Genomic DNA, 24,882 nt, shown 5'->3' with positions numbered 1-24,882 from the left:
GGGTGAGGGGTTTGGGAGGCATGGTACTGATGAATTCTTTTGTGGTGTCATCTCCATCACTCAGCTCCTGGTACCACTTCTCATGGTTGGCAGATGTTGACTCATTGGCTTTCCCAAAACATGGTCAGGGACCTCCCTTTTAAGGTTTCTATAAGATAAACTTACACAGGAGAATTTTTATAATATTCTTTCTCCCCCAAAGCAATGATTCGCCTTGAGAAAACAGAGACTGGTCATTGATCATTGGAAGTGTTGGTTTGGTTTAAGATATGGCCAGTCGATTATTGACCATGTGGCCAGCTTATGGCTTTCCATAAATTCTTCTTAAAAGACATTTTGGGAGCTTTTACCTTTTAACCTTTAAGCCCCATGTGGGAGGTTTCACGAGTCCCTCCTGCTCTTTCCTATGCTGGCTTACTTTCAAGATCTTGAGGCTAAACCACACTCAGATTTCAGTGAGGCTGAGCTTTGGTCACTAGCCTCAAAGCCACCCCCTAAGGGAAAAATTATGCAGGGACCCTCCTAAACCTCTGGTCACAGAGAAGGTAGTGAACACGAGATGGAAGGACAAAACCAACATGGTCCTGAAACTAGGGGCCATAATATGAAGGAATTGTTTCATTTTATACATATCATCCACTTCCTGAAGAATCTTTTCTAAATATATTGGGAGAGTAACTGATTCCGGGGCTGTGTCTTTGGTTTTGAATGCTGTAGAATGGAAGAGGGGGGTCTCAGCTCACAGGGACCAATCACAGGCGGCTCTCTGTGATCCCGACACACAGGAGATTATTATACCTGAGGAAAGAGCCAGCCTGGTGGATGGGATAACAGCCACTATAAAGTCTGTTTTCCCTGAGAAGGGGACAGTTTTCCCCCCATGACTGCCAAGCGGAACACCCAGATGAAGCAGCTGATATGCTGCATATGCAAGCTGTGGGACTGGCTCTAAGATGACTGGTATATTCCCCAGCAGGGGGTCCCTTTCACACGTGCATTGTTATATAAACCAAAAAAAAAAAAAAAAAAAGCCTTGGGAAACCTACCCAATCTGTGGTCTGAGCTTCTTCTCCTGGATCTTCCAGTTGCTAATATAAATGTTTGATTAATTAACACGAGAATGGGGAGAGGTTTAGAGGAGAGACAAGGGACTCCTTCCAAAAAGTTGGAAATGTTTAAATGGTTATCAAGGAGTAAGGTGAATAAAGTGAATATTGATAGGAGAGCAACAAAGAAGAAACAGACAGGGGAGAGTCACAAGACTTGTCCCAGCAGGGTAGAAATCTTCAAATGGTGATTTAAAAATGGGATGAGTTCAATGGACATTGATGGGGTTAAAACAAAGGTTTTCATAGAGCACTACCCATGGCTGGGCAGGCCAAAGGAACCTCCTATTGGTTCCCCGATGTTAAAGGGTCCCAAACAAGTACTTTGTTCACCCCTGTTGGGGAAAAGTAAGAAGTCAGAAAGGAGATTACAATGAGAAACCAGCAATCCAACTTGGGGCAGTGGTTAGTCAGTCAATCAAGAACAGATAGACAAAACAGCCAGGGTCCCCTGGCTCCACCCATTATTGGGGCCTGCCCTCACTAAAGCCTTTTGCACAAGAATGGTTTAAAAGGGGCAGGAGTTGAAGAGAGGTTTCCAAGACTCCTTGATATGAGGGTCCCATAAACTGTGGTACCAAAGCCCATTGGCAAAGCTGTGACTCAGGCTACAATTAGATCGAGATTACCTAAAAATGTGATGGTTAATAGGATTATGAAATTTGGAATGTTTAAGCAGGTGTTACGTAAAGAAATGGTGCCAACATTACATGAATGTTTTATATGGGAATGGCTAATATGTACAGCTGCAGACCACTTCCCTTACCTACATCGAAACGTGTGGATGAAGTCCTTATAGAAGCTATAGGAACATATGAGTTGATAGAATTATAGTAAACACTTGCAGAATTGGTATGTTTGAACAGGTTTTATGTGAAATGGTTGAGGGGATGTTTCACCACCTAGGACTATAAAATAGAAGGTATGTTGCCCTTCAAACAATATTAAGTGGACATACTAAATAAGAACGAGTAAGATGATCTGAGCCACACCACACAATGTGGAATGAATCTAGAGAGCTGGTAGGGACAAATTCTCTGTGCTGATAGCCTTACTTGGGATATACACTGGGCCTTATGGCAAGACCCCATGGGCACTTCCCAGCAATGACTACAAGATCTTTGGACCAGAAAACTTCCATTTGAGATTTACTACTTTGCTATCAGATGTTAATTGACGCTAGCCTGGTGATTGAAGGACATAAAATGATCTTGAAACCTGAAATAACTGTAACATCTAGGGTGATGTTGGAGGAAAACCCTGCCAGGTGCGGCAGTGCCCAGGAGAGGTCCATGATAAAATGGAAACGGTTTAGCCAGGATCATGCTGCCTGGGGAATCCAGGAGACATTCACAAGCAGGGAGCCTCTTTTCCCCAACACTGACTCTGGAATTGCTTAAGGAGTGGCTGGATTCTATCATCACCTGGACAGTGCCCTGTAAAGAACCCTGGACTGACTGACAAAGAGCTACTTGGCTTGTGGGCAACAGTTTCGAGGTGAATGGGCAACATCTTGTTTGGAATGCCAGCGCTATGATGGAAGGAGGTAAAAACAAATCAGCTTGGTGCTGAATTATGTGATATTTTCCCAGCAGTGATGGAAGAATTGAACAATGGGAAAAGCCCCTGTGTTTGTTTTTTTACTGATTCATGGACAGTGGCCAATGGCCTGGCCACATGGACGGGTAGTAGGGCAGTGGAAATCTGGCCCACTTATGGGATACAGCCATATGGAAATTTGAGGGGTGCATTAAAGTAGGACCTGTCAGTACCCATCAGAAAAACTCCCAGGTTTGAAAGGTGATTGGAATCCACAAAATGATATCCCCATGTGCTCACTTAAGGTGGCTTCCTAGGCCCATGAAATAAGTGGACATTGGGGATCTGCAGCAATGCAGAGATAGGTTGAGTCTAGACATACTCTCTGAGCCACAAAATGCCAGGAAGAATTGCTCTGTCTGCCAAGAAAAGAGACGAGACCGCAGCTGGCTATGTGGCAGATTTCCTGGTGGGGAGGCCCTGAGCATGACTGATGAAGTCAGGCTGATGCTGGGAGCCCTGATGGGCTACAAATGGGATGGATCCTGATAGGACTAGACACTGACTCTGGACTGGGATTGGCTTGCCTGGTTACCTGGTGGCAGCTGCCAATGCTCAGAGTATTATGAGAGAACCAGAACAGAAGAGACCGCACGAATCTGAATGGCTGACATTTTTCAGACCAAGAAACTCACCTTATAGCCCGTGACGTCCAACAATCAGCAGAGAGATGTTCTCCTCAGAGTACTGGTTTGTTAGAGAACTACAGCAGGATACTGAATCACTGCTTCTCTAAAACAGGGAGAGAGAAAAGCATGAAGGGCCGGCTTAATGCCTTCGCAAGTGTGTGCTCACACTCAACATGAGGGGGGCTGAAGGAAAGTCCCCTCTAGATAGACTTCTTTAGTTTTTCTGGTGGATCCGGGGTAGAGAAGGTACATGTACACTTCCTTCCCCACATCACGTCAGTGTTTTTTCCCCTGCTTGATGCACTGGTTATAGGACCAATGCTGCAAATACAAGGATAGCAGCAGGGATGACACCTAAAGCAAGAAACTGTAACTGTCAGAATTCTGAAGGGCCTGATGAGCAGGTTGTGACTTCAGCCCATCTGGCCAAATTAGGGTGAACAGTGAATGCAGCTATATGCCTGGTGGAAAAGTAACCCACTGCTCTGGGCCTGTGTAACCTCACTCTGTGTGAACAGGAGTGGACCGAGGCAGAGGCACTTACTAGATTAGTATTGCTGCCTGCTCTCTGATTAGTGCAGTGCACGAATCTTATGTCCCTTCCATGGGTGGAAATGTTTGGGATTAAATGGAGACAGGAAAAAAATGTAGCTATGGGTAAAGGAATGAATACATGAGTTACATAATGAGAGAAATCCAATATTACATCAGCACCTGGAAACAGGTGCAGAGTGAGCTAATACCCAGACTTTCCTGTTACCAACTCTCTAATCTTACTTTTTTATTATTCCATGACATACAGGCCAAACCATTAGCCACTGCTCATGAATAGGTGCTGTTATGGCTTGCATTGTATACTCCCTCAAATAGGTACACTGGTATCCCAACCCCCAGTGCCTCAGACATCAGCTATATTGGATTAGGACGGACCCTAATTTGTTTTGAAGTATTGTAATGCAGTTACTATCAATGTACAAGAATGTTACAGAATCATTGACTATATTCTCCATGCTGTACTGCCATCCCCTAAGTAACCAACTTACATTGTGATTATGAATTATTGTGCCCTTTATCCTCCTCCCCCTCCATCAGCCCCAACCTCTCCCCCTTGATAACCACTAGTCACTTCTCAGTGTCTATGAGTCTAATGCTGTTTTGTTCCTTCTGTTTTGCTTTGTTTTTATATTCCACAAATAAGTGAAATCACATGGTATTTGTGCTTCTCCACCTGGCTTACTTCATTGAGCATAATTCCCTCTAGATGGGATGGACCTTAATTTGGAGATAAGGTTTTAACAGAGGTAGTCAAGTTAAAATGAGGTGATTAGGATGGACTGTAATCCAATATAGCGTTGTCCTGATAAAAAGGAGAAATGCAGACAGACAGAAACACGTATAGGGAAAACTATGTAAAGAGACACAGGGAGAAGATGGCCACCCACAAGCCAAGGAAAGAGACCTGGAACAGAGTCTCCCTCGCAGCTTTGCAAGGAACCAACCCTGCTAACAACTTGATTTGAGACCTCTAGCCTCCAAAATTGAGACGATAAATTTCCTATTATTTAAGCCACCCAGTTTGTGATACCTTGGTATGGCAGCCCTGGAAAACTAAAATGCAGATCTGAACCTCTGAGCATCTCTTTCTAGGGAAAGTGAACAGTTGGATGTATTACCCACAAACTGGGGGAGGGAGGAATTCCCTTCTGTTCTGTCCTTTTGAGCCAGGCCTGCAGAATGTAACACTCAAACGGTCTTCTTATGGATTATGCCAGATTTCTGTGTGGAAACATTTCTAAAGCAGACTCAAATGTTCTCTCCTGAGTCACCTGATCACAGGGAACTCCCAGTAAGGCCTCAGATGTAGGCTGGAAGAGAGGCAGTAATGCAGGAGCAGCAGGTGCACTGCCAGTGTGAACCACCCAGTCATGGAACATATGCACACTCTCCAGACCTCCTCATGTGTGACCCCGTGTTACCACTCCCACTTGAAGAGGGAGGGGGGCTACACGTGAAGCCACTGGTATGGCTTGATGAATCAGGTAACACCTAGTAAATTATACGCATCTCAGATCACATGTTCACTCAGTGTCCCACAGTCAGGGGTTCAGTCTCTGCTGTGGTAACATTAAGCCAGTAACTGTGTTACTAGATCTTTAGGAAGCAGACCCTGAGACAAAGTGTAGGGTGTTTGCTAGAGAGTTCTTTGGGATTCACACCTGTGGAATGGAGGTAGTGGAGGCCGGATTTATTAGAGGGAGAAGGTGGGAGCTCTGAAGCTAAGGCCTTTTAGACTTGTGCTGTGTTGGACTGAAATGGCCGGGTCTTTATATTTTCACCTTGATCAATCTTTGGATGTGGCCTGCCCTGCAAAGGGTGTAACAGCTGAAGGGTGGCTGTTACAGTGACGGCACTCCTGTCATGCCCCGAAGCTCTGCCAGAAACAAGTCCTCCTTTGAAGGGGAATCTGAGTGGTGCATCTCCATGTCATTGCAGTCCATCCACCTCCTGTGCCACTCAGATCTCCTTCTTCTTATGTATTCTGGGAGCAGCTTCTTCATAGTTGTGAAGGGTCTCTATTCCTGGGGGAAATTTAGAAGAGAAAGTTCAATGGGATGACCTATATTCCCTACCACTGAAACTGGCTTTAGGGTTATAGGACATAATCATTGTCTCCCTTCTCTACTATCCACTCTAGATTTCTTCTCACCCTCCACCAGCATGTCTGCTAGATTCAGTGGTTTACCTGGTGGTTAATCCAATCTTCACTTGTAAGAGTTCTGAGCCCTGGTCATCATGCCCTTCTCAATCTGGGATTGTTGCTTATATCCAGTTACTAAAATAAATGGGCAAATATGTACCAGGAGGTAACCAATTGGGTCAACAGGCTGCCAAACATATTTTCCCTGGCTCCCAGGGTGTAATAGCAGCCCTACTTTCTCCTGATGATCAGGGTCAATTTCTGCTGTGAAGCTGGTGTCTCCTCTTCTTCTCTGCTGAATTATGGTCACATGGAACCCAAACAATCGAGGTTACTACCTTAGCTTATAGTATAGCTGGGAATCTTGCTATGTACCCTGGTGGAAATATTTCCCTTAGGGACAAAGTCTTCTAATTCTGCAGAGACCAGAGTTTCAGAAATGGAAGCACAAATTCCCCAAATGGTTTGTTGGAAGCAATGATAACTAAGGACATTCCTGCCATTCAAAGGTTTTAGTTTTGGTCTCTATTGTGGGCAGGTAGGGTATTTGGCTGTGGAAGCTGCTAAACAGCCTTGGTAAGAGAGGCACTGGCATAGCTTTCATCTCGTCTCTAATGTTACAGGGAACCATTCAGTATTTTGTCATTAAGTATGATGTTAGTTACAGGATTTTTGTAGATGTTCTTTACCACAATAAGGATGTTGTCATCCTCTAGGATGCTGAAAGTTTTCACAGAATGCATTTCAAAATTTTCAGATTTTCTTTGCATTTATTGAGCTAATCATACACATGTTCTCCTTTATTTTGTTAATATAGTGAATTACATTGATAGTTTTAATTGAACACATACTATGTTTATCATTTAGGGATTTTATTCATTTTTTGAGTAACATAAAATTCCCACAACAGGACCTACAAGTCAACAAGGGACTTACTCTCTCCTGGGAAAGTTCAGAATAGGCAGTACAAAGATAATGCGGCTGCTCAACAATACAATAGAGGAGCGAAATTACTCGTTTGTTTTCACTGCAGCATCGTATGACTTAGGAAAACAGAGCCATTAGAAGTATTATGAGAAATATGCACTCACTACAGAAATTAGACCTCTTGTAAATGCTGAGAAGAGGGAATTGGAGGATTAGAGAAAGTCTCTAATCATGATATCCTGAAACAGTGGTATGAACTGGCAACTTGTGTGCAAGGAAATTCAAATAGCTGTGCATTTCTAGCCACCAAAGTGGGACCACGAAGGGGGAGCTCATGCAGATGTTCACTGAAGCTGCCACCTCTGAGGGAACTGAAGTTAAGGGCTTGATGATTGGCTCAGGTCTGATGTTGTTCAACAAAACCAGTAGCCAGGAAGATTAGCTTGAAATTTGGAATTTCTGAATAGTTATGGATCTGCTTGTCAATCTGCTATTTACATATCCTTTTGAGATTAATGGCTTCTTCTTCATTTCTGCACTCTAATTCTCAAGGAGTTTCCTCTATTGCCCAATTTTAACTAATACACACATAGCAAAAAGAATTCTGGAAAATGTAGTTCTAAGCCTCATGTAACACAGTCCAGCACAACCATCATTTCCCTCGCTCTCATCCTAGTTGCAAGGTCTCTCTTTTCATCTTGAAGTGTTTCCAACTTGAAGGAGGAGCAAAATACAAAAGGTGAAATTATCAAGTCTGATGAAACCACCCTTTTTTTTTGATAATGCTGCACTATTTTTATTTATAGCAACTACATATTGATCAAGTCAATTAGCTGTATACTATTCCAGGTACAAACATTCTAGAGATATCTCTCAACAGTAAAGATCAATAACCTGAATATTTCTAAGTTCTCAGTAAAGAATAAGGGCAGAATAGATAACAGGTGGGCAAATCCCAGGGTCTGCCACACTTGGCAGGGAAGAAAATGCCCAAAAGTACCAAATACAATATCACAATGACTACATGCATTGTGTATAGTGGAAATTACTTAGAAACAATAACAAAACTCATTTCATACATTTACTTACATATTAAAAAATACACTTTATGTCAGTCCAAGGAGACTTCACAACAGAAATGAGACAATATATATAAGTGAACCACAATAAAATAATATATATTAAAAAATGTGATATAGTTGAAAGGGTACTGGGAGCAACAGTTACCACCATAAAGTCTTAAATTAGAAAATGTAAACTATAAATTATGAGCTAGGGATCATTTCACAGATGAGACACTGATAAAGCAATTACATATTTACAACAGTTTAAAGAGTTCTCTTCCAGTAGGAATTTCCTTATGCATAATAAAAGAAGAGATGCACCTGAAGGCTTTACCATTTTGCTTACATTCATGTACATAAGTTACAAAAACCCAGTGTGATTTTTCAAGTGTCTTTGAAGTGTGAGGGAAAACAAGAAGACTTTCCGCATTCTTAAATTCTCACCTCCCAGTATGAGTTCTCACTTGGTAAGGAATGAGAAAGACTTGAAAGCGTTCCCACATTCTTCATATTTACATGAAATCACTTCAGTGTGTGTTCTTGCATTAGCACTAAAGGGTTAGGAATTATACTTTCCCACATTTCTTACATGGTTTTTCTCCAAAATAACTGAATTTTTACAGGGCTTTGAAGTAAATAGATACAAGTTAAGACTTTCTTATACTCCAAATATTAATAGGATTTCTCTCCAGTGTGAGTTCTCATGTTTTGATGAGGAACAACTGAAGGCATTCCTCCCTTTCATATATTTAGTGTTTCTCTCCAATGTGCACTATCATATGTACAGTAAAATGTGAATAATAAAATAAGGAGTTGTCACATTGTTTACAAGTATAGGGCCCCTCTCCAGTGTCTGTACTCATGTGTCACTAAAGGAGGAGGGAAAACTAGACTTTCCCAAATAACTTACATGTACAGAGTCTCTTTCTGGTATGTTTTCTGACTTGTAGAGTAAGCCCTGAAGAATAAGTGAAGGTTTCCCCGCATTCCTTATATTCATGAGGCTTCTTTCCAGTACAAGTTATTACATGTATATGTGGGATGTGGAAGAAATAAAGGCTTTCTCATGTTCAATGGGTTCTCACATGTGCCCTCAAGGATGAGGGACAATTGAATTTTCCACATTTTTTATATTCATTGAATTTCTCTACAGTGAGAGTTTTCACATTTTCTAAGAAATGAAAAAAGTGGAAGGCTTTTCCACATTTTTTCACAATATATGAATACAACCTCCATCATGAGTTTTTACATATACAACAATGAATGAAGAATAGAGCTTTCCTGCATTTTGTATATTCATAATACTCTTCTCCAGTGTGAATTTTACATGTGCCTAAGATACCAAGAACAGCTGAAGGGTTCCCAGAATTCTTTACATTGACAGGATTTGTGTCCAGTATGTGAACTCATGTATGTCTTAGCAAATGAATGATAAATGAAGACTTTCTCACATTCATTGAATTCATAAATTCATAGGAGTTCTCTTCAGTATGAGTTCTCTTGCGTACATTTATATCTGGAATCTGGCTGAGGGTTTTTCCAAATTGTATTTCTCTCCACTATAGAATATCTCTTACACATTATATATTAAGATCTTTCTGAAATATTTTCCAGTTTGATTATATAGTCTTAGACATTCTCTACCATATGAATTTTTAATCTCTCCTGTGTCTTGTTCCAATCTTATATACCATGGCAAAAAATATGAGGATTACATAATAGGAAGGAATTTCACATTGTAGGTGAGATAGCATGATACTAATTAAAGGCAGACTGTGATAAGTAAAGGCTGTATATTCTTATCCTTAGAGAAACTACTTCCAAAAATGTTATAGGTAAAAAGTCAATTTAGGATATAAAATGGAATTCCAACAAATACACAATTAAGCCAAAAGAAAGCAGAAAATGAGAAACAAAGAAATTAAAACAGGATATGAATAAAAAATGCAATAGACAAAATAATATAAAAATTGTATTAAGTATAAATAGAGTGAACTCTCCAATTAAAAGTCAGAAATGATAAGACTGGATGGAAAAGCAAGATCTAATTCTATGTAGTTTACAAAAGATATACTTAAAATATAAAGACAGGTAGAAATATAAGGATGAAAAACAATATATCATACAAACCCTAAATATAATACGGAGTGACTCTATAACATCAGATTAAAAATATTATTAGAGACTAAAAGGGATGTTTCATAATGATTAGTGTCAATTTCTCAAGAAGATAAATAATCCTACCTATGTGCACATCTAATAATTCTGGAACTGAAAGGAGAAATAGACAAATTCATAATCATATTGAAGAATTTTACATATTTATCTCAGTAATTGATAAAACACGTAGGAAAACAATGGTAAAAATAAAGAGATTTAAACATTACCAGACAAGTTGGCTTAATTGATGTTTATAGAACACTGCACACAAGTGTAAAACACAAATTTATTTCAAATACACATGGGAAACTTACCAAGATAACCTATATGTTGGATAATAACATCAAAACAACAAAACTCAATAAATTTCAAAAGACTTAAATCATACAGAGTATATTCTCAGAACAAAACATAATTATCTGAATATTAAAAATGATATCCCTGAATATTTGAGTTAGGCAACACAGTTCTTATTAACCAATGGGTCAAAGAAGAGATCAACAGGGAAATTATAGATAAATTTAAGCTGAATAATAATAAAACCACAAAGTATCAAAATTCATGAAATAAAGCTTAAGTAATCATAGAAATAAATTTATAGCTTAAATTCATATTTTTAAGTATTTAAATCTATAATAGAAAAGAAAGCCTTAGAGAAACTAGAAAAGAAGAGAAAACTAAACCCAAAGTATTTATAAGAAAGAAACTGAAAACATAAGAGTAGAAATAAATGAAACAGAAAACAGAAAGTCATAGGAAAATAACAAAGACAAGGGTTGGTTTTTTAAAAAAGATAAATAAAATGGATACACTCAGAAAATACTGATAAAAACAAGAGAAAACATATTTTATTAACATCCAGAATGAAAGAGGGGAATCACTAAAGATCTAAATATATTGAAAAATTTATAAAGGAATGTGTTCAATAACTTCATGCCAATAAATTTAACATCTTATATAAAATGGACAAACTGTCTAAAAAACACCAGTTGTCAACTGACACAAAAGGAAACAGAAAATTGGAATTACAGCATACTTATTTACAAAATTGATTTTGCAATTCAAAATCTTCCCACAAAGAAAATGCTAGCCACAGACAGCTTCTGGGGTAAGTTCTATCAAATACATAAAGAAGAAATAATAAATATCTTATACAAACTCTTTCATAAAGGAGAAGAAGAGGAAACAGTTGTCAATTCATTTTATGAGACCATATATCCCTGAAATTAAACCTAACAAGGGTATAACATGAAAAAATATATACAGACCAATATCTTCATGAGCATAAATGCAGAAACTCTCAACAACCTATTAGCAAATTGAATCTGTCTAATAGGTAATATCTTAATGCACACTGCTGCATGCTACCTGGAAGAAAAACATTAAAAAATTTGCCTGGTCAAAAAGACATATGCACCCCTGTTTATCGCAGCACTATTTACAATAGCCAAGAAATGGAAGCAACCTAAGTGTCCATCAGTAGATGAATAGATAAAGGAGATGTGGTATTTATACACAATGGAATATTATTCAGCCATAAGAAGAAAACAAATCCTGCCATTTGCAACAACATGGATGGAGCTAGAGGGTATTATGTTCAGTGAAATAAGCCAGGCGGAGGAAGACAAGTACCAAATGATTTCACCCATCTGTGGAGCATAAGAACAAAGCAAAAACTGAAGGAACAAAACAGCGGCAGACTCACAGAACCCAAGAAATGGACTCACAATTACCAAAGGGAAAGGGACTGGGGAGGATGGGTGGGAAGGGAGGAATAAGGGAGATTAAGGGGCATTAAAATGAGCACACATAATGTCAGGGGAGGCACACGGGGAAGGCAGTATAACACAGAGAAGACAAGTAGTGATTCTATAGCATCTTACTACGCTGATGGACAGTGACTGTAATGGGGTATGTGGTGGGGACTTGATAATGGACAGAGTCTAGTAACCATAATGTTGCTCATATAATTGTACATCAATGATACCAAAAAAAAATTAGCCTTGGCAATCACAGCCATACAGGTGCTCTTTCATTGCCAGTTTGCAGGACTCCAGTTCTTGGATCTTCTTTGATACCTTTGTAGTCTCCTGTTGCTGCTGTCCAATGCTCAGATGGAGAAGGACTTGATTCAGATTTCACTGTTCAGATTCCAGCTGTGACCTCCGTCACTACTGCTGCAATAGCCATTTGAACTTGCAAGTGGGAAACAACCAATAGGACCAGGATTAGGGTAAGGCAAGTGTCTCAGAGGTAAAATTAATGGGTCACCAAAAAAAACTCTGTAGTAAAGATAGATACTATTTAATAAAATATTCTAAAAAAAAGTCACACTTAAAAAAAGCCATGATGAACTAAATAAAAATTTTATATAAAGACAGGACTCAGCCCTAAACTTGCACAACTCGGCCTCACCCTAATCCTAGACCTGTCTCATTATGATCTCAACTTTATTGTCTTCTGATCTCATTAAAGGGGAAAAAATGACCGTATCCACTGTACAGTCTCCTCTTCTGAGTCGCTTCTTCAAGGGTAAATGGGCTACCAAACTTCTAGATCCAAAAAATGCTAGCATTGTTAAATTTATGGAGAAAATTCCTTTAGTTTGCAAATATGATCTCTCCCAGAATGTTACTAATGCCAATTTCATTACATACATTTATGCACTAGAGAGAAAAATATCTTTATTATGTGGAAAAGCAATGTGACTGTGGCATACACTATGTCTGTAGTGCATCTCCACCATCTGTTAAAGCTACTACCCAGACACACCTACTCACACCTATGCTCAAATGCACACAGGTACAAACACACACAAATAAACAAACACTCTGGGTGCAGCTGTGCAGATCTAAAATTTTTTGAAAAAAATAAAATGAAATAAAATTGTCTGAGGCATTACCATTCATGTGTTATGATAGATTTTATTGATTTTTTCATGACTATGCTGAAAAACTGGAATTAATGCTCTCTTCAAGATCAATCAAAAAAAGACATAAATATTAATTCTTTAGAGATGCCTTTAAATTCTACAGTTTACCAATAAAATATTTGTTAAGTAATATAGGTGAGAAGTAGTGGATACTGACACATTAGGGTCTCTGGACCTATTTCAAAATACACATCTCTGTATATCGAAAAGGTTGTTAGAAATTTCTGATCCTTCCACCAGGTGTATTTTACCAAAACATGTAGCTTGCTGATCCACTTATGAACATTTTCAGGATATATATTTAGTCAATGTTTTTTATGATGTAAAATTGGTGCTCTGATACTTCCTTGCCTAAAAGGGAAGCCAGTGTCCTGGATCACCACATAAACATCCTAGTCATCTGGGCATGACACCACAAACGTGAGTATGAAAGTATAGCTGGCATTGATCAGCCCATCTTCCCATTCTATTCTCCAAAGCTCAGCTGTTTTGGGTTGCTACTAGCCAGGCATATGCCCTTGAAAATTCAATTATGTGTGTATGCTTGTACTAGCCAAGTTGATGGAGGACTCAATAAAGACATAAAGTCAGCCACAGTAGCTCAGAGTACTCTCCCTTTTAACACCTATGGGAAAGCAAAACTACGTTTCTGGCAAGCATCTCTCACAACCTCAATATACAACCTGGGAGCTAGTGAGACAACTGTGTAAATCAACAAGAGATGTGTCAGTTTGAAATGCATTTGTCTTTTTCATCAATAGTTGCTTAATCCCTTAGGGGCCTATTTATATCATGCAACACAATGCCTGGGAGAAGGTAGTGCAGAGTTGGTGTAGCAGCTTAACAATGCTGTAAGAAATTCAGGGGGCTTTCCATCTTATCATATCTGGTATACAGACCTTTGTTTTATGGTATTTCTCTTATGACTACAAGGTGGCTGGTTCAATTTAAGGTTTACTCCCAATACCCATGCCAGTTAAGGAAAAGGAAAATGGGCAAAAGGCCTAAGGAATATACCCCTCAGACCGCCGCTTTCAAAAATATTTCCCTTAAGTCCAATCCCCCAATTGAACTTTTAAATCACTAGCAATAGTGGACTCCTATCTGGAAGGGGTTATGGGAATATAAATACTTTGTCCTACACTAGGGCAAGGCAAAGAAAAATGGGCTTAGAAATGGTTGTGTTAGTAGCCATTTATATTCATTTCCTGTTGCTACTGTAAGAAATTACCACAAATTTAGTGGCTTAAAAACACAAATTTATTATCTTACAGTTCTGGGGATCAAAAGTTAAACTGGGCTAATGTAAGGTAGGGCTGCATTCCTTTCTGGAGGCTCTGAGGGAGAATGCATTTTCTAGACTTTTCTGGATTCTGAGGCTACCCACAGTCCTCTAATAACGGCTTCTTTCTATCATCAAAGTTAGTAATGGTTAGTTTAGTCTTTTCACATAACATCATTCCTATACTGACTTTTCTGCTTCTCACTTGCACTTCTTATTAAGGGCTCTTATGAGTGCACTAGATTCTCCTAGATAATCTAGGGTAATCTCCTTATTTTAAAGTCAGCTGATGATCAACCTTAATTCCATCAACAACCTTAATTACCCTTTGCCACATAATGTAAGGTATTCACAGATTCCAGAGATAAGGACATGGATACTTCATGGGACCATTATTTTCCCTATTACAGTCTACCCTCTGGTCCCCAGAGATTCACATCCATCCCACATAAAAAATACACTCAAGGTCCCCAAAGATCTCATGTCATTCCCATACCAACTCAGTGCATAATTTCATCCAAATCTGATAGCTCAAAAATCCCACACTTCATCACCTAAATCATCTAAATTAGGTATGGGTAACACCCTGAGTATTACCCACCCTGGACATGATTCCTCTCCATCTATGCACTAGTGAAACTAAACAAATTAGCTCCTCTCCTTACCATACAACAGTAGGACAGGTAGGGTAACAATTACAAACATTTTACCTCAAAAAGAGAGAAAATGAAAAGAATAAAGTGAGTCCCTTTTCCCAAGGTAGAAATCCATCCAGGAAAACTGCTTTGGCTGGGCTTGAAGCTCCACATCTGGGCTCCAGGCTCTGGGCTAAAGGCGCAAGGAGGTCACTTGCAAATTTCTCTGCAATAGCAAGGGACAATTGCAAGCAATGTATTACTTGGTCCTAGAGTCTACTGATCTTTAAAATATATAGGAACACCTTAAACACAGTCAATCTGGGTATCAGTAAATCTGTGCAGGACCCTTAACAGCATCATAACTTCAGTTAGACATAATGAAGAACCAGTAACTCTTTTAAGCATTAATTTGGATGTGAAAGAATAGATGATACACATATATATTCATGAGGTATCATATGTATTTTAGCATGAAAGTCTAGTGATTACAAGTGTGATATAAAATAAATAGTATGAAATCTTACATGTTGCTGTCTATTAGTAAAAAAAAAAAACAGTTTGAAAGAAAGTGGATATGGGTAAATACAAGTTAATTCTACCCAAACAGAAAAGGTGTTATAGAAAAGTTAGAGCTTTGTAAATAATAAAAACTAAAAAGACGACCAATAATTTAAAAGTGAAGTGTAATAAAAAGGGATCAGGCTTAGCAAAACTGCATAGCTACATGCAAGAGAATGAAACTGGATTACTGTCTAACCCATGGATCAAAGACCTGAATGTAAGTCACAAAACCATAAAACTCTTAGAAGAAAACATAGACAAAAATCTCTTGAATATAAACATGAACAATTTTTTCCTAAACGCATCTCCTTGGGCAAGGGAAACAAAATAAAAAATGAACAAATGGGACTACATCATGCTAAAAAGCTTCTGTACAGCAAAGGACACCATCAGCAGAAAAAAAAAGGTATCCTAAGTGTGGGAGAATATATTTGTAAATGACATATCCGACAAGGGGTTAACATCCAAAATATGTAAATAATTCACATGCCTCAACACCCAAAAGCAAATAACCCTATTAAAAAAGGGGCAGAGGATATGAACAGGCATTTCTCCAAAGAAGAAATTCAGATAGCCAACAGGCACATGAAAAGATGTTCCAAATCACTAATTATAAGGGAAATGCAAATTAAAACCACAATGAGATATTACCTCACACCTGTTAGGATAGCCAACATAGAAAAGACTAGGAACAACAAATACTGGCAAAGATGCAGAGAAAGGGGAACCCTGCTACACTGGTGGAATGTAAAATAGTCCAGCCATTGTGGAAAGCTGTGCGGAGATTCCTCAAAAAACTAAAAATAGAAATACCATTTGACCCAGGAATCCCACTCCTAGGAATTTACCCTAAGAATGTAGGATCCCAGTTTCAAAAAGACATATGCACCCCATGTTTATCACAGCACTATTTACAATAGCCAAGAAATGGAAGCAACCTAAGTGTCCATCATTAGATGAATAGATAAAGAAGAATACAGAATGGAATATTATTCAGCCATAAGAAGAAAACAAATCGTACTATTTGCAACAACATGGATGGAGCTACAGGGTATTATTCTCAGTGAAATAAGCCAGGCAAAACTGAAGGAACAAAACAGCAGCAGACTCACAGAACCCAAGAATGGACTAACAGTTGCCCAAGGGAAAGCAACTGCGGGGGGGACGGAGGGAGAAAGGGAATAAGTGGCATTACCATTAGCACACATAACATGGGGTCAAGGGGAAGGCAGTATAGCACAGAGAAGAAAAGTAGTGACTCTATAGCATCTTACTATGCTGATGTACAGTGACTATAATGGGGTAGGTGGTGGGGACTTGATAATGGGGAGAATCTAGTAACCACAATGTTGCTCATGTGATTGTATATTAATGATACCAAAATTTAAAAAAAGGGATTGGGCATTCTTATCTAGTATCATATAGTGGGAAAAGTACTCTAAAATTGGAATTATATTAATCTGAGAGGTTAACTTTCATAAGATCTTTTAGGAATAAGTACCAAAATTTAATCAGAAATATGAAATTTCTTGATGGGAGTTTTTTACTAATAACGTAATAATTGGAAAAATTATTATAGGACCATCCAGGCAATAAAACAAAGATTAACTTTACAAAGGAAAATACTAAAAAAAAAAAAGAGAAAAACAAATAGAATTAAGAATTCTTATTGGATTTTTTTAAACAAAAGGTGGTGGAAACCAAACTAATGTGTGGTAGGGAAATTCAGATATCTAAACTATTTTGGAAGGCTGGATTTCCCTCTGACTTCCTCTCAAGATCCTGGCCCAGAATATTGGGGAAGATAGGCTTCAAGTATTTGAACTCATTACCCTCAGAGCCTCCCGACAGGCACACCTCATAGCGGTAGGCCTGGCACAGCGTCCCGCCGCCGCTCACGTCCACCAGGTGGCCCGCAAGGCCGCCCCCGGGCCCCGAGCAGCCCCCCGCAGACGCCGCCCGGGCCCTCGCGCACAGCCGCGCCGCCACGACGCCCAGCACCGACAGCAGGAAGAGCGACGACACCGCCGCCAGGGCCACCACCAAGGACACGGTGAGTGGCTCGGCCCGCGCCTGCTCGGCCGCCGCCTCGGCCCGCGGCAGGTGGGGCTGCGAGAAGCCGTCCACCAGCAGCACGTGCAGCGTGACGGTGGCCGACAGCGGCGGCTCGCCGTGGTCGCGCACCAGCACCGCCAGCCTGTGCCTGGGCGCGTCGCGCTCGCTCAGCTGCCGGGCCGTGCGCACCTCGCCGCTGGGTGCCCACACGCCGAACAGCCCGGGCTCCGTGGCCCTGAGCAGCTGGTACGACAGCCAGGCGTTCTGGCCCGAGTCGCCGTCCACCGCCACCACCTTGGTCACCAGGTAGCCCGCGTCGGCCGCGCGCGGCACCAGCTCGGTGCAGGGCGCAGAGCCATTCTGCGGCGGGTACAGCACGACGGGCGCGTTGTCGTTGGCGTCCAGCACCTGCACGCGCACCAGCGCCCGGCTGCTCAGCGCCGGCGAGCCGCCGTCGGCCGCGCCCACGCCGAACTCGAAGGCGCGCAGCGCCTCGAAATCCAGGGGCCTCAGCGCGAACAGCTGCCCGGTGTCCGCGTTGATGGACACCAGCGAGGCCAGCGGCAGGCGCGCGTCGCCGGGCGGCAGCAGCGAGTAGGTGACCTGCGCGTTGGCGCCCGAGTCCGGGTCGGTGGCGCTCACGCTGCCGATGTGCAGGGCGGGGCCGTTGTTCTCGCGGACCCACAGGGTGTAGGCGCTTTGGCTGAAGGCCGGGGCGTTGTCGTTGACGTCGGCCACCTGCACGGAGATGCTGTGCTCGCTCTTCAGCCTGGGTGTCCCCAGGTCGGTGACGGTGATGGTGATGTTGAACTCGGCTTGGCTCTCCCGGTCCAGCTTCCCATGTGTCACCAGAGTATAGAAATTCTCCTCAGATGGTTTCAGGAGGAAGGGGAGATCATCCGGGATGGAACAAGTCATCCTTCCGTTGTTCCCTGAGTCTCGGTCTCTAATCCTGAACAGGGCCACTTCTGTCTCCGGGGCATTTTCAGGAATGGGACTGGTAAGTGATGAAATGGTTAGTTCTGGGGCGTTATCATTAACATCCACCACCTCAATGGAGACAGCACATCTTCCAGATAGTCCCCCGCCATCAGACGCATCTATATCCAGCTCATATGAGTCTATTGTCTCAAAATCTAGTTTTTTAATTAGTCGAACTTCTCCTGAAAGGCTGTTTAGATCAAAAGTTGTGCTTATCTCCTGGGAACTATAAAAAAGGGAGTATGATAGCTCTCCATTTGTCCCGGTATCTAAATCGGTAGCAGAGACCCTGACAATTAGAGAGCCTGCAGGGCTGTTCTCTGGGACCTGCACCTGGTAGAGTGGCTGCGCGAACTCAGGGGCGTTGTCATTGACGTCCAAAACCAAGATGCGGACCTGGGCGGTGCCAGATCTGGGCGGAGAGCCGCCGTCCAGCGCCGTGAGGGTTAATCTGAGCTCTGCCTGCTCCTCGCGATCCAGCTCTTTGTCGAGCACCAGCTCTGGGTATTTCCTGCCATCTCCCCGGTTGCGGGTGGAAACATGGAAATGAGAGTTGTGACTAATAATGTAGCTTTGGATATTGTTGATACCCACGTCCAAATCCTGGGCTGTTTTCAGAGGAAACACGGTTCCAGGAGGTCTAGTCTCTAGGATTTTCAGAGTCATTTCTCTTTCAGGAAACTCAGGAGAATGATCGTTTATGTCTCTCACCAGTAGCTCAGCTCGAAATACTCCCAATGGTTTTTTCAATAACACTTGGAAATAAATTACACATGGGTCAATGGGGCCACACATCTTCTCCCGGTCCAGTTTCTCATTTAATATCAACTCCCCGGTCTGCAGATCAAGCTGCAACCGGGGTTCGTTATCCTCAGAGACCACGCGGGCTCCCCGCGCAGCTAGCTCCCCCACTCCCAGCCCCAGGTCCTTGGCCAGATTGGCCACAGACGAGCCGCTCTCCGTTTCCTCCATTACGGAATAGCGGTGGGATTCCGAACCTGCCAGAGCCTCTCCCAACAATAGAAAGAGAATCAAGACTTGCCTTTGTTTAGGGAAGCGCTCCCCTCCAGCCTCCATCTTTACTTCCAAAAATGCCTTTCCAGGAACAGATCCCAGCTCTACCTTAGGGAACGGTGGGACTGAGACAGTGATGGATCTCTCGGTTGGTAACCTGTTCCGAAATGTTGGTGAGTAGCATTCGATTTACTGGGTCCCGGATTACAGGCTTTTCTCTTCCTCTAGAAATCTGAGGTGAAGTTCGGAGCGTTTCCTGGCCTTTTTTTTTGGCGCCTTAGCCTGCAGCGCCACCATGTGTTGTCTTTGAAAAGAATTGCTACAATTGTATTCTCTATATGATAATCGTCAGCTATTAACAGTTTGGAAATGGTCTGGGGGAGATGATGTAACCAGAAAACCATGCAATTATAATTATTCATTCCTTCATTCGAAGAAGTATTATTGGTATCTATGCACTAGGTTCTGAAATAATCAGTAAGCAACCTAGATATGGTCACTACCTTCTAGAACCTGTAGTCTGGATGTAGTGCTCTGAAAACTGAGAAGTGAACAAAGACAAGAGTGAGCAGTCATCTTGCAAAAATAATGACATATCCCTATGTGATTTCTTAAAATTCTCTCAGAGAAAAGGATTTATTCCTCCATATTTCCTTTCAAATTCTAGGCAGCCTATATGCCAGAATTGTGGTTCCTGTTGATTGAATCACATCAAGTAAAAACCTACCAGTTAATTTCAATGTATGATACCCTTTCTACATAAGGTCAGAGAGTTACGATTTTAAGAGATACTCAAACGGTGGGAAAATTTTGCATATGAAGGCATTTCCTATATGTTACTCTGTGTTTTCTCCTTAGCATTCATCACCATCTAATGTAACACGTATTTGTTTCTTTTATGTGTCATCCTTGAATTCAAGAATGTTATTTGTTCACTTCTACATCCCCCAACATCTAGAATAGTCCCTGTAACATGGTAGATGCTCAACAAATATTTCTTGAATAGATCGATGAATAAATAACAATTAATTTTAAAATTCTGACAGATGGATTCTCCTCCTTCTGTAGAAGCCCCCCTTTTCCCCTGAGATCCTAGTTCATATATGAACTGGGTAAACAAGACACCATGCTTCCAAATAGCTATTTTCCATGCTCTTTTGAATAGTAATTTGAAATAATTCAGCACAATCTAAAATGTTTTGCATTAAATGGCACAATACCCTGGCTTCCCCTAAGCAAAGGGAGACATTCTAAAACAAAAAGAACACCACAGAAAAACCCAACCAGGCTATCATGAGCATACGGATAAGGTATACATTTCTTTTAGAAGCCACTTTACATTGTCAAATTTATTTCACATCAATACTATTATGACACTAATGATATTCAAAAATTTCTTATATAGTAGGATTTCCTAAGAATTTCTGTTAAACATTCCAAAAACTGTATAATTTGGAAAAATCCATCAGTTCTTCTCAACATTACACATTCTAACAAAATCTTAGGCTTGCCGCCTACAGACTACTAATATTCCACAACATTTTAATCTTAAATATTATTATACTACTGGGAAAACACAATTTTTAAAACTTTAGTAGTAAGGTTCAATTCATGAAAGAATATCTAAATATGCATTTAATAAGAGGGAAAACCCCACTTAGCTACCTCAATTAAAGGGAGATTTATTAAAAGAGCACATACTTGTTTCCACAAACCTAAGGGAGAAAGCCGACTAAGGGGAATTGGAAAATCTACAAGATTACTCTTCAGGCATCTACTTCCTTCTTGTCTCTAAATGGGTTGACTTTCTGTGTTTCTTTCCATGTATTCAGCCAACATATCACTTTCTTGTTACGTTCCTAACAGAGAGACTATTATATATTCTAGTTTATAAAACCATTTTTTAAGCAGAGAGAATCAAATTGATTCATCTTCGATTAGCGAAGTCTACTACCTTGTCTGAAATTGCAGGAGTATAAAATATAACATATAAAATAAACATGGTTGTGAAAGTACACTTCTACTGAAGAGAGAACTCTCCAGGAAAAGGCGGTGGTCTATACACACACAAAAAAAGGATGTATTATTTAAATAGATTATTTAATTAGATTTAAATATCTTAAAATAATATAATAACCTTTCAGTAGTATTCATGTATATGATTTATTGAAGGTTGACATAAAGGGGAAAATTCTTTAAGTATGGGAGAATTATAGTCTTTTCCACTTAATGCCACTGTGAAAAAAAATGCAATTTTTGTAGACATTTCTCCATTTAAAAATTTAACAAAGGTAGTATCAAACAAGATATGCTAATCATTCATTATACTAGTATCGTGCTTGTCTTACAGGTAATAACATTAAAATTTAGAAAAAGTTTCTGGACAACAATAAGAGAATGGGGCTGAGGTCATCCTCAAATCAAGAATACTTAATGATGAACAGTTGGTAAGTTGGACAAATACTTGACTTTTCAGTAATGTAGTAAGTACATTTGAAAGTTCCTTGTCTCCATCAAAACAGAACTGCTAAAAAGGGAGTAAATATGAGCATATACTAAAAAAAACTCTAATCTTAACTGGGAAAATAAAATGAGCAAAACAACAAGAAATTCTTTGTAGACCAAGAAAGGTAATGTTTATTTAGTATATTTAGAAATAACTAAGCTTCAACCTCAATGTTCAGAAAAATTAGCAAATTCCGAATTAAATCCAAAGCCTTTTACAAAGTTTGAGTTTTCCCCCACATCATTCACAGACGCCTGATAATAGGAGGGATGGGACTTCAAAAACTTAAACTCGCCGGTCCCCGAGCCTCCCGACACGCACACCTCATAGCGGTAGGCCTGGCACAGCGTCCCGCCGCCGCTCACGTCCACCAGGTGGCCCGCAAGGCCGCCCCCGGGCGCCGAGCAGACCCCCGCAGACGCCGCCCGGGCCCTCGCGCACAGCCGCGCCGCCACGACGCCCAGCACCGACAGCAGGAAGAGCGACGACACCGCCGCCAGGGCCACCACCAAGGACACGGTGAGCGGCTCGGCCCGCGCCTGCTCGGCCGCCGCCTCGGCCCGCGGCAGGTGGGGCTGCGAGAAGCCGTCCACCAGCAGCACGTGCAGCGTGACGGTGGCCGACAGCGGCGGCTCGCCGTGGTCGCGCACCAGCACCGCCAGCCTGTGCCTGGGCGCGTCGCGCTCGCTCAGCTGCCGGGCCGTGCGCACCTCGCCGCTGGGCGCCCACACGCCGAACAGCCCGGGCTCCGTGGCCCTGAGCAGCTGGTACGACAGCCAGGCGTTCTGGCCCGAGTCGCCGTCCACCGCCACCACCTTGGTCACCAGGTAGCCCGCGTCGGCCGCGCGCGGCACCAGCTCGGTGCAGGGCGCAGAGCCGTTCTGCGGCGGGTACAGCACGACGGGCGCGTTGTCGTTGGCGTCCAGCACCTGCACGCGCACCAGCGCCCGGCTGCTCAGCGCCGGCGAGCCGCCGTCGGCCGCGCCCACGCCGAACTCGAAGGCGCGCAGCGCCTCGAAATCCAGGGGCCTCAGCGCGAACAGCTGCCCGGTGTCCGCGCTGATGGACACCAGCGAGGCCAGCGGCAGGCGCGCGTCGCCGGGCGGCAGCAGCGAGTAGGTGACCTGCGCGTTGGCGCCCGAGTCCGGGTCGGTGGCGCTCACGCTGCCGATGTGCAGGGCGGGGCCGTTGTTCTCGCGGACCCACAGGGTGTAGGCGCTTTGGCTGAAGGCCGGGGCGTTGTCGTTGACGTCGGCCACCTGCACGGAGATGCTGTGCTCGCTCTTCAGCCTGGGTGTCCCCAGGTCGGTGACGGTGATGGTGATGTTGTAGTCGGATTTGCGCTCTCTGTCCAGGGGTCCCTCTGTTACCAGCTTGTAGAAATTTTCAACGGAAGGTTTTAAAAGGAACGGAACATCTTCCTGGAGGAAACAAACCGTCTTCCCATTTTCGCCAGAGTCTCGGTCTTGAATAGTGAATAGAGCTATCGTGGTCTCTGGGGAATTTTCAGGGATGGAGCTTCTCAGTGAAGCCATCTTCAGTTCTGGGGTATTGTCGTTTACATCCACTACCTGTATTATGACGGTGCATTTTCCAGAGAGACCTGCCCCATCAGAGGCCTTGATATCCACCTCATATGACATAATTTTTTCAAAATCTAGTTTCTTACTAATTTTAATTTCTCCTGTGAGTTCGCTAAGAGCAAACGTCCTAGTAATCTCTTCATCTCCATAAAAAAATGAGTAGAACACTTCACCGTTTATTCCAGTGTCTATATCTCTAGCGGAAACAGTGACAATAAGGGATCCCAGAGGACTGTTTTCCAGGATCTGCACGTGATAGAGTGGCTGGGCAAACTCAGGGGCATTGTCGTTGATGTCCAGGACATCAATGAGGACCAGGGCGGTCCCGGTTTGGGGAGGAGCTCCACCATCTACTGCCATGAGAGTTAACCTGATCTCAGGCTGCTCCTCTCGATCTAGGGCTTTGTCCAGAACCAGCTCCGGGTATTTTCTGCCCTCACTACCATTGCGGGTAAGAACATGGAAATGGGAGTTGGGGTAGATGGTGTAGTTTTGAACATTATTGATGCCTACGTCCAAATCTTGTGCATTTTTCAGGGGAAACACAGTCCCTGGGAGAGTATTTTCCATGATTTTCAAAATCATTTCTGCTTCTGGGAACACGGGGGAATTGTCATTTATGTCACTGAGCAAAAGCTTAAATTTATATATTTCCAAAGGTTCTTCCAGTAACACCTGAAATTTCAACACACATGGCTCAGTGAAGCCACACAGTTCTTCCCGATCCAGTTTCTCATTCACTTCTAAATCTCCGGTCTGAAGGTTCAGCTGAAAATGTTTTTTATTATTGTTAAAAATGACTCGAGCCCTGCGCCAGGACAACTCTCTTATCCCTAGCCCTGTGTCCTTTGCTAGATTCGCCACAAAAGAACCACTCTCGGTTTCTTCCGCTATGCTATAATCTTCCTGCTCCGCGCAAACCTGAGCCAGCAAAACAAAGAGAAGAACTTGCCTTAATCTAGGAAAATGCTCTTCTTCCGCCTCCATTTCTCCAACGCCAGAAAGCTTCAGGGCCTGGCCCCTGTGTTGTGTCTGTAAGCAGTTGGCCTTGGGAGTCAATCCTTGCCGAAAGGTAATGCAGTTAAGAAGCCTCTGCTCTTACGTAGATGTGTGTGTATGACTGCCGCAACAGTAACCCTCCGCAGCT

General features: G+C 42.1%; 3 protein-coding genes across 6 annotated transcripts in view; all 3 read right to left on the bottom strand.

Annotated features, from left to right (window-relative positions):
- Positions 1–5,780: 5,780 nt before the first annotated feature.
- The window catches only part of LOC108395096 (protocadherin beta-4-like), a 95,877-nt gene continuing 76,775 nt past the window's right edge, over positions 5,781–24,882 (bottom strand). The window contains exon 2 of the mRNA XM_037016571.2: positions 5,781–5,913. Within this exon, the coding sequence (XP_036872466.2) occupies positions 5,849–5,913 (65 nt within the window). The 3' untranslated portion in view covers positions 5,781–5,848. The remainder of the gene's footprint in view (positions 5,914–24,882) is intronic.
- Positions 11,060–24,882, bottom strand: part of LOC108387900 (protocadherin beta-5-like) — an 82,208-nt gene continuing 68,385 nt past the window's right edge. Inside the window, exons 1-3 of one of the 4 annotated variants that reach the window (XM_037016566.2) lie at positions 17,429–20,240; positions 15,108–15,258; positions 11,060–12,378 (exon numbers count right to left, since the gene is read on the bottom strand). In XM_037016566.2, coding sequence (XP_036872461.2) covers positions 12,315–12,378; positions 15,108–15,258; positions 17,429–19,709 — 2,496 coding nt within the window. In that variant the 5' untranslated portion in view covers positions 19,710–20,240 and the 3' untranslated portion in view covers positions 11,060–12,314. Of the gene's footprint in view, positions 12,379–13,087; positions 15,259–17,428; positions 20,241–24,882 lie in introns of those variants that run through there. The other 3 variants (XM_073221847.1, XM_073221846.1, XM_037016568.2) reach the window with 3 other exon arrangements.
- On the bottom strand, positions 21,862–24,873 carry LOC118972037 (protocadherin beta-15-like). The gene has a single exon (XM_037016574.2). It carries the CDS (start codon positions 24,720–24,722, stop codon positions 22,320–22,322), a length of 2,403 nt encoding a protein of 800 aa, XP_036872469.2. The 5' UTR covers positions 24,723–24,873; the 3' UTR covers positions 21,862–22,319.

Source organism: Manis javanica, chromosome 14 (genome assembly GCF_040802235.1).
Source record: "Manis javanica isolate MJ-LG chromosome 14, MJ_LKY, whole genome shotgun sequence".
NCBI lineage: Eukaryota > Metazoa > Chordata > Mammalia > Pholidota > Manidae > Manis > Manis javanica.
This window is presented reverse-complemented; position numbering and strand designations above follow the sequence as displayed.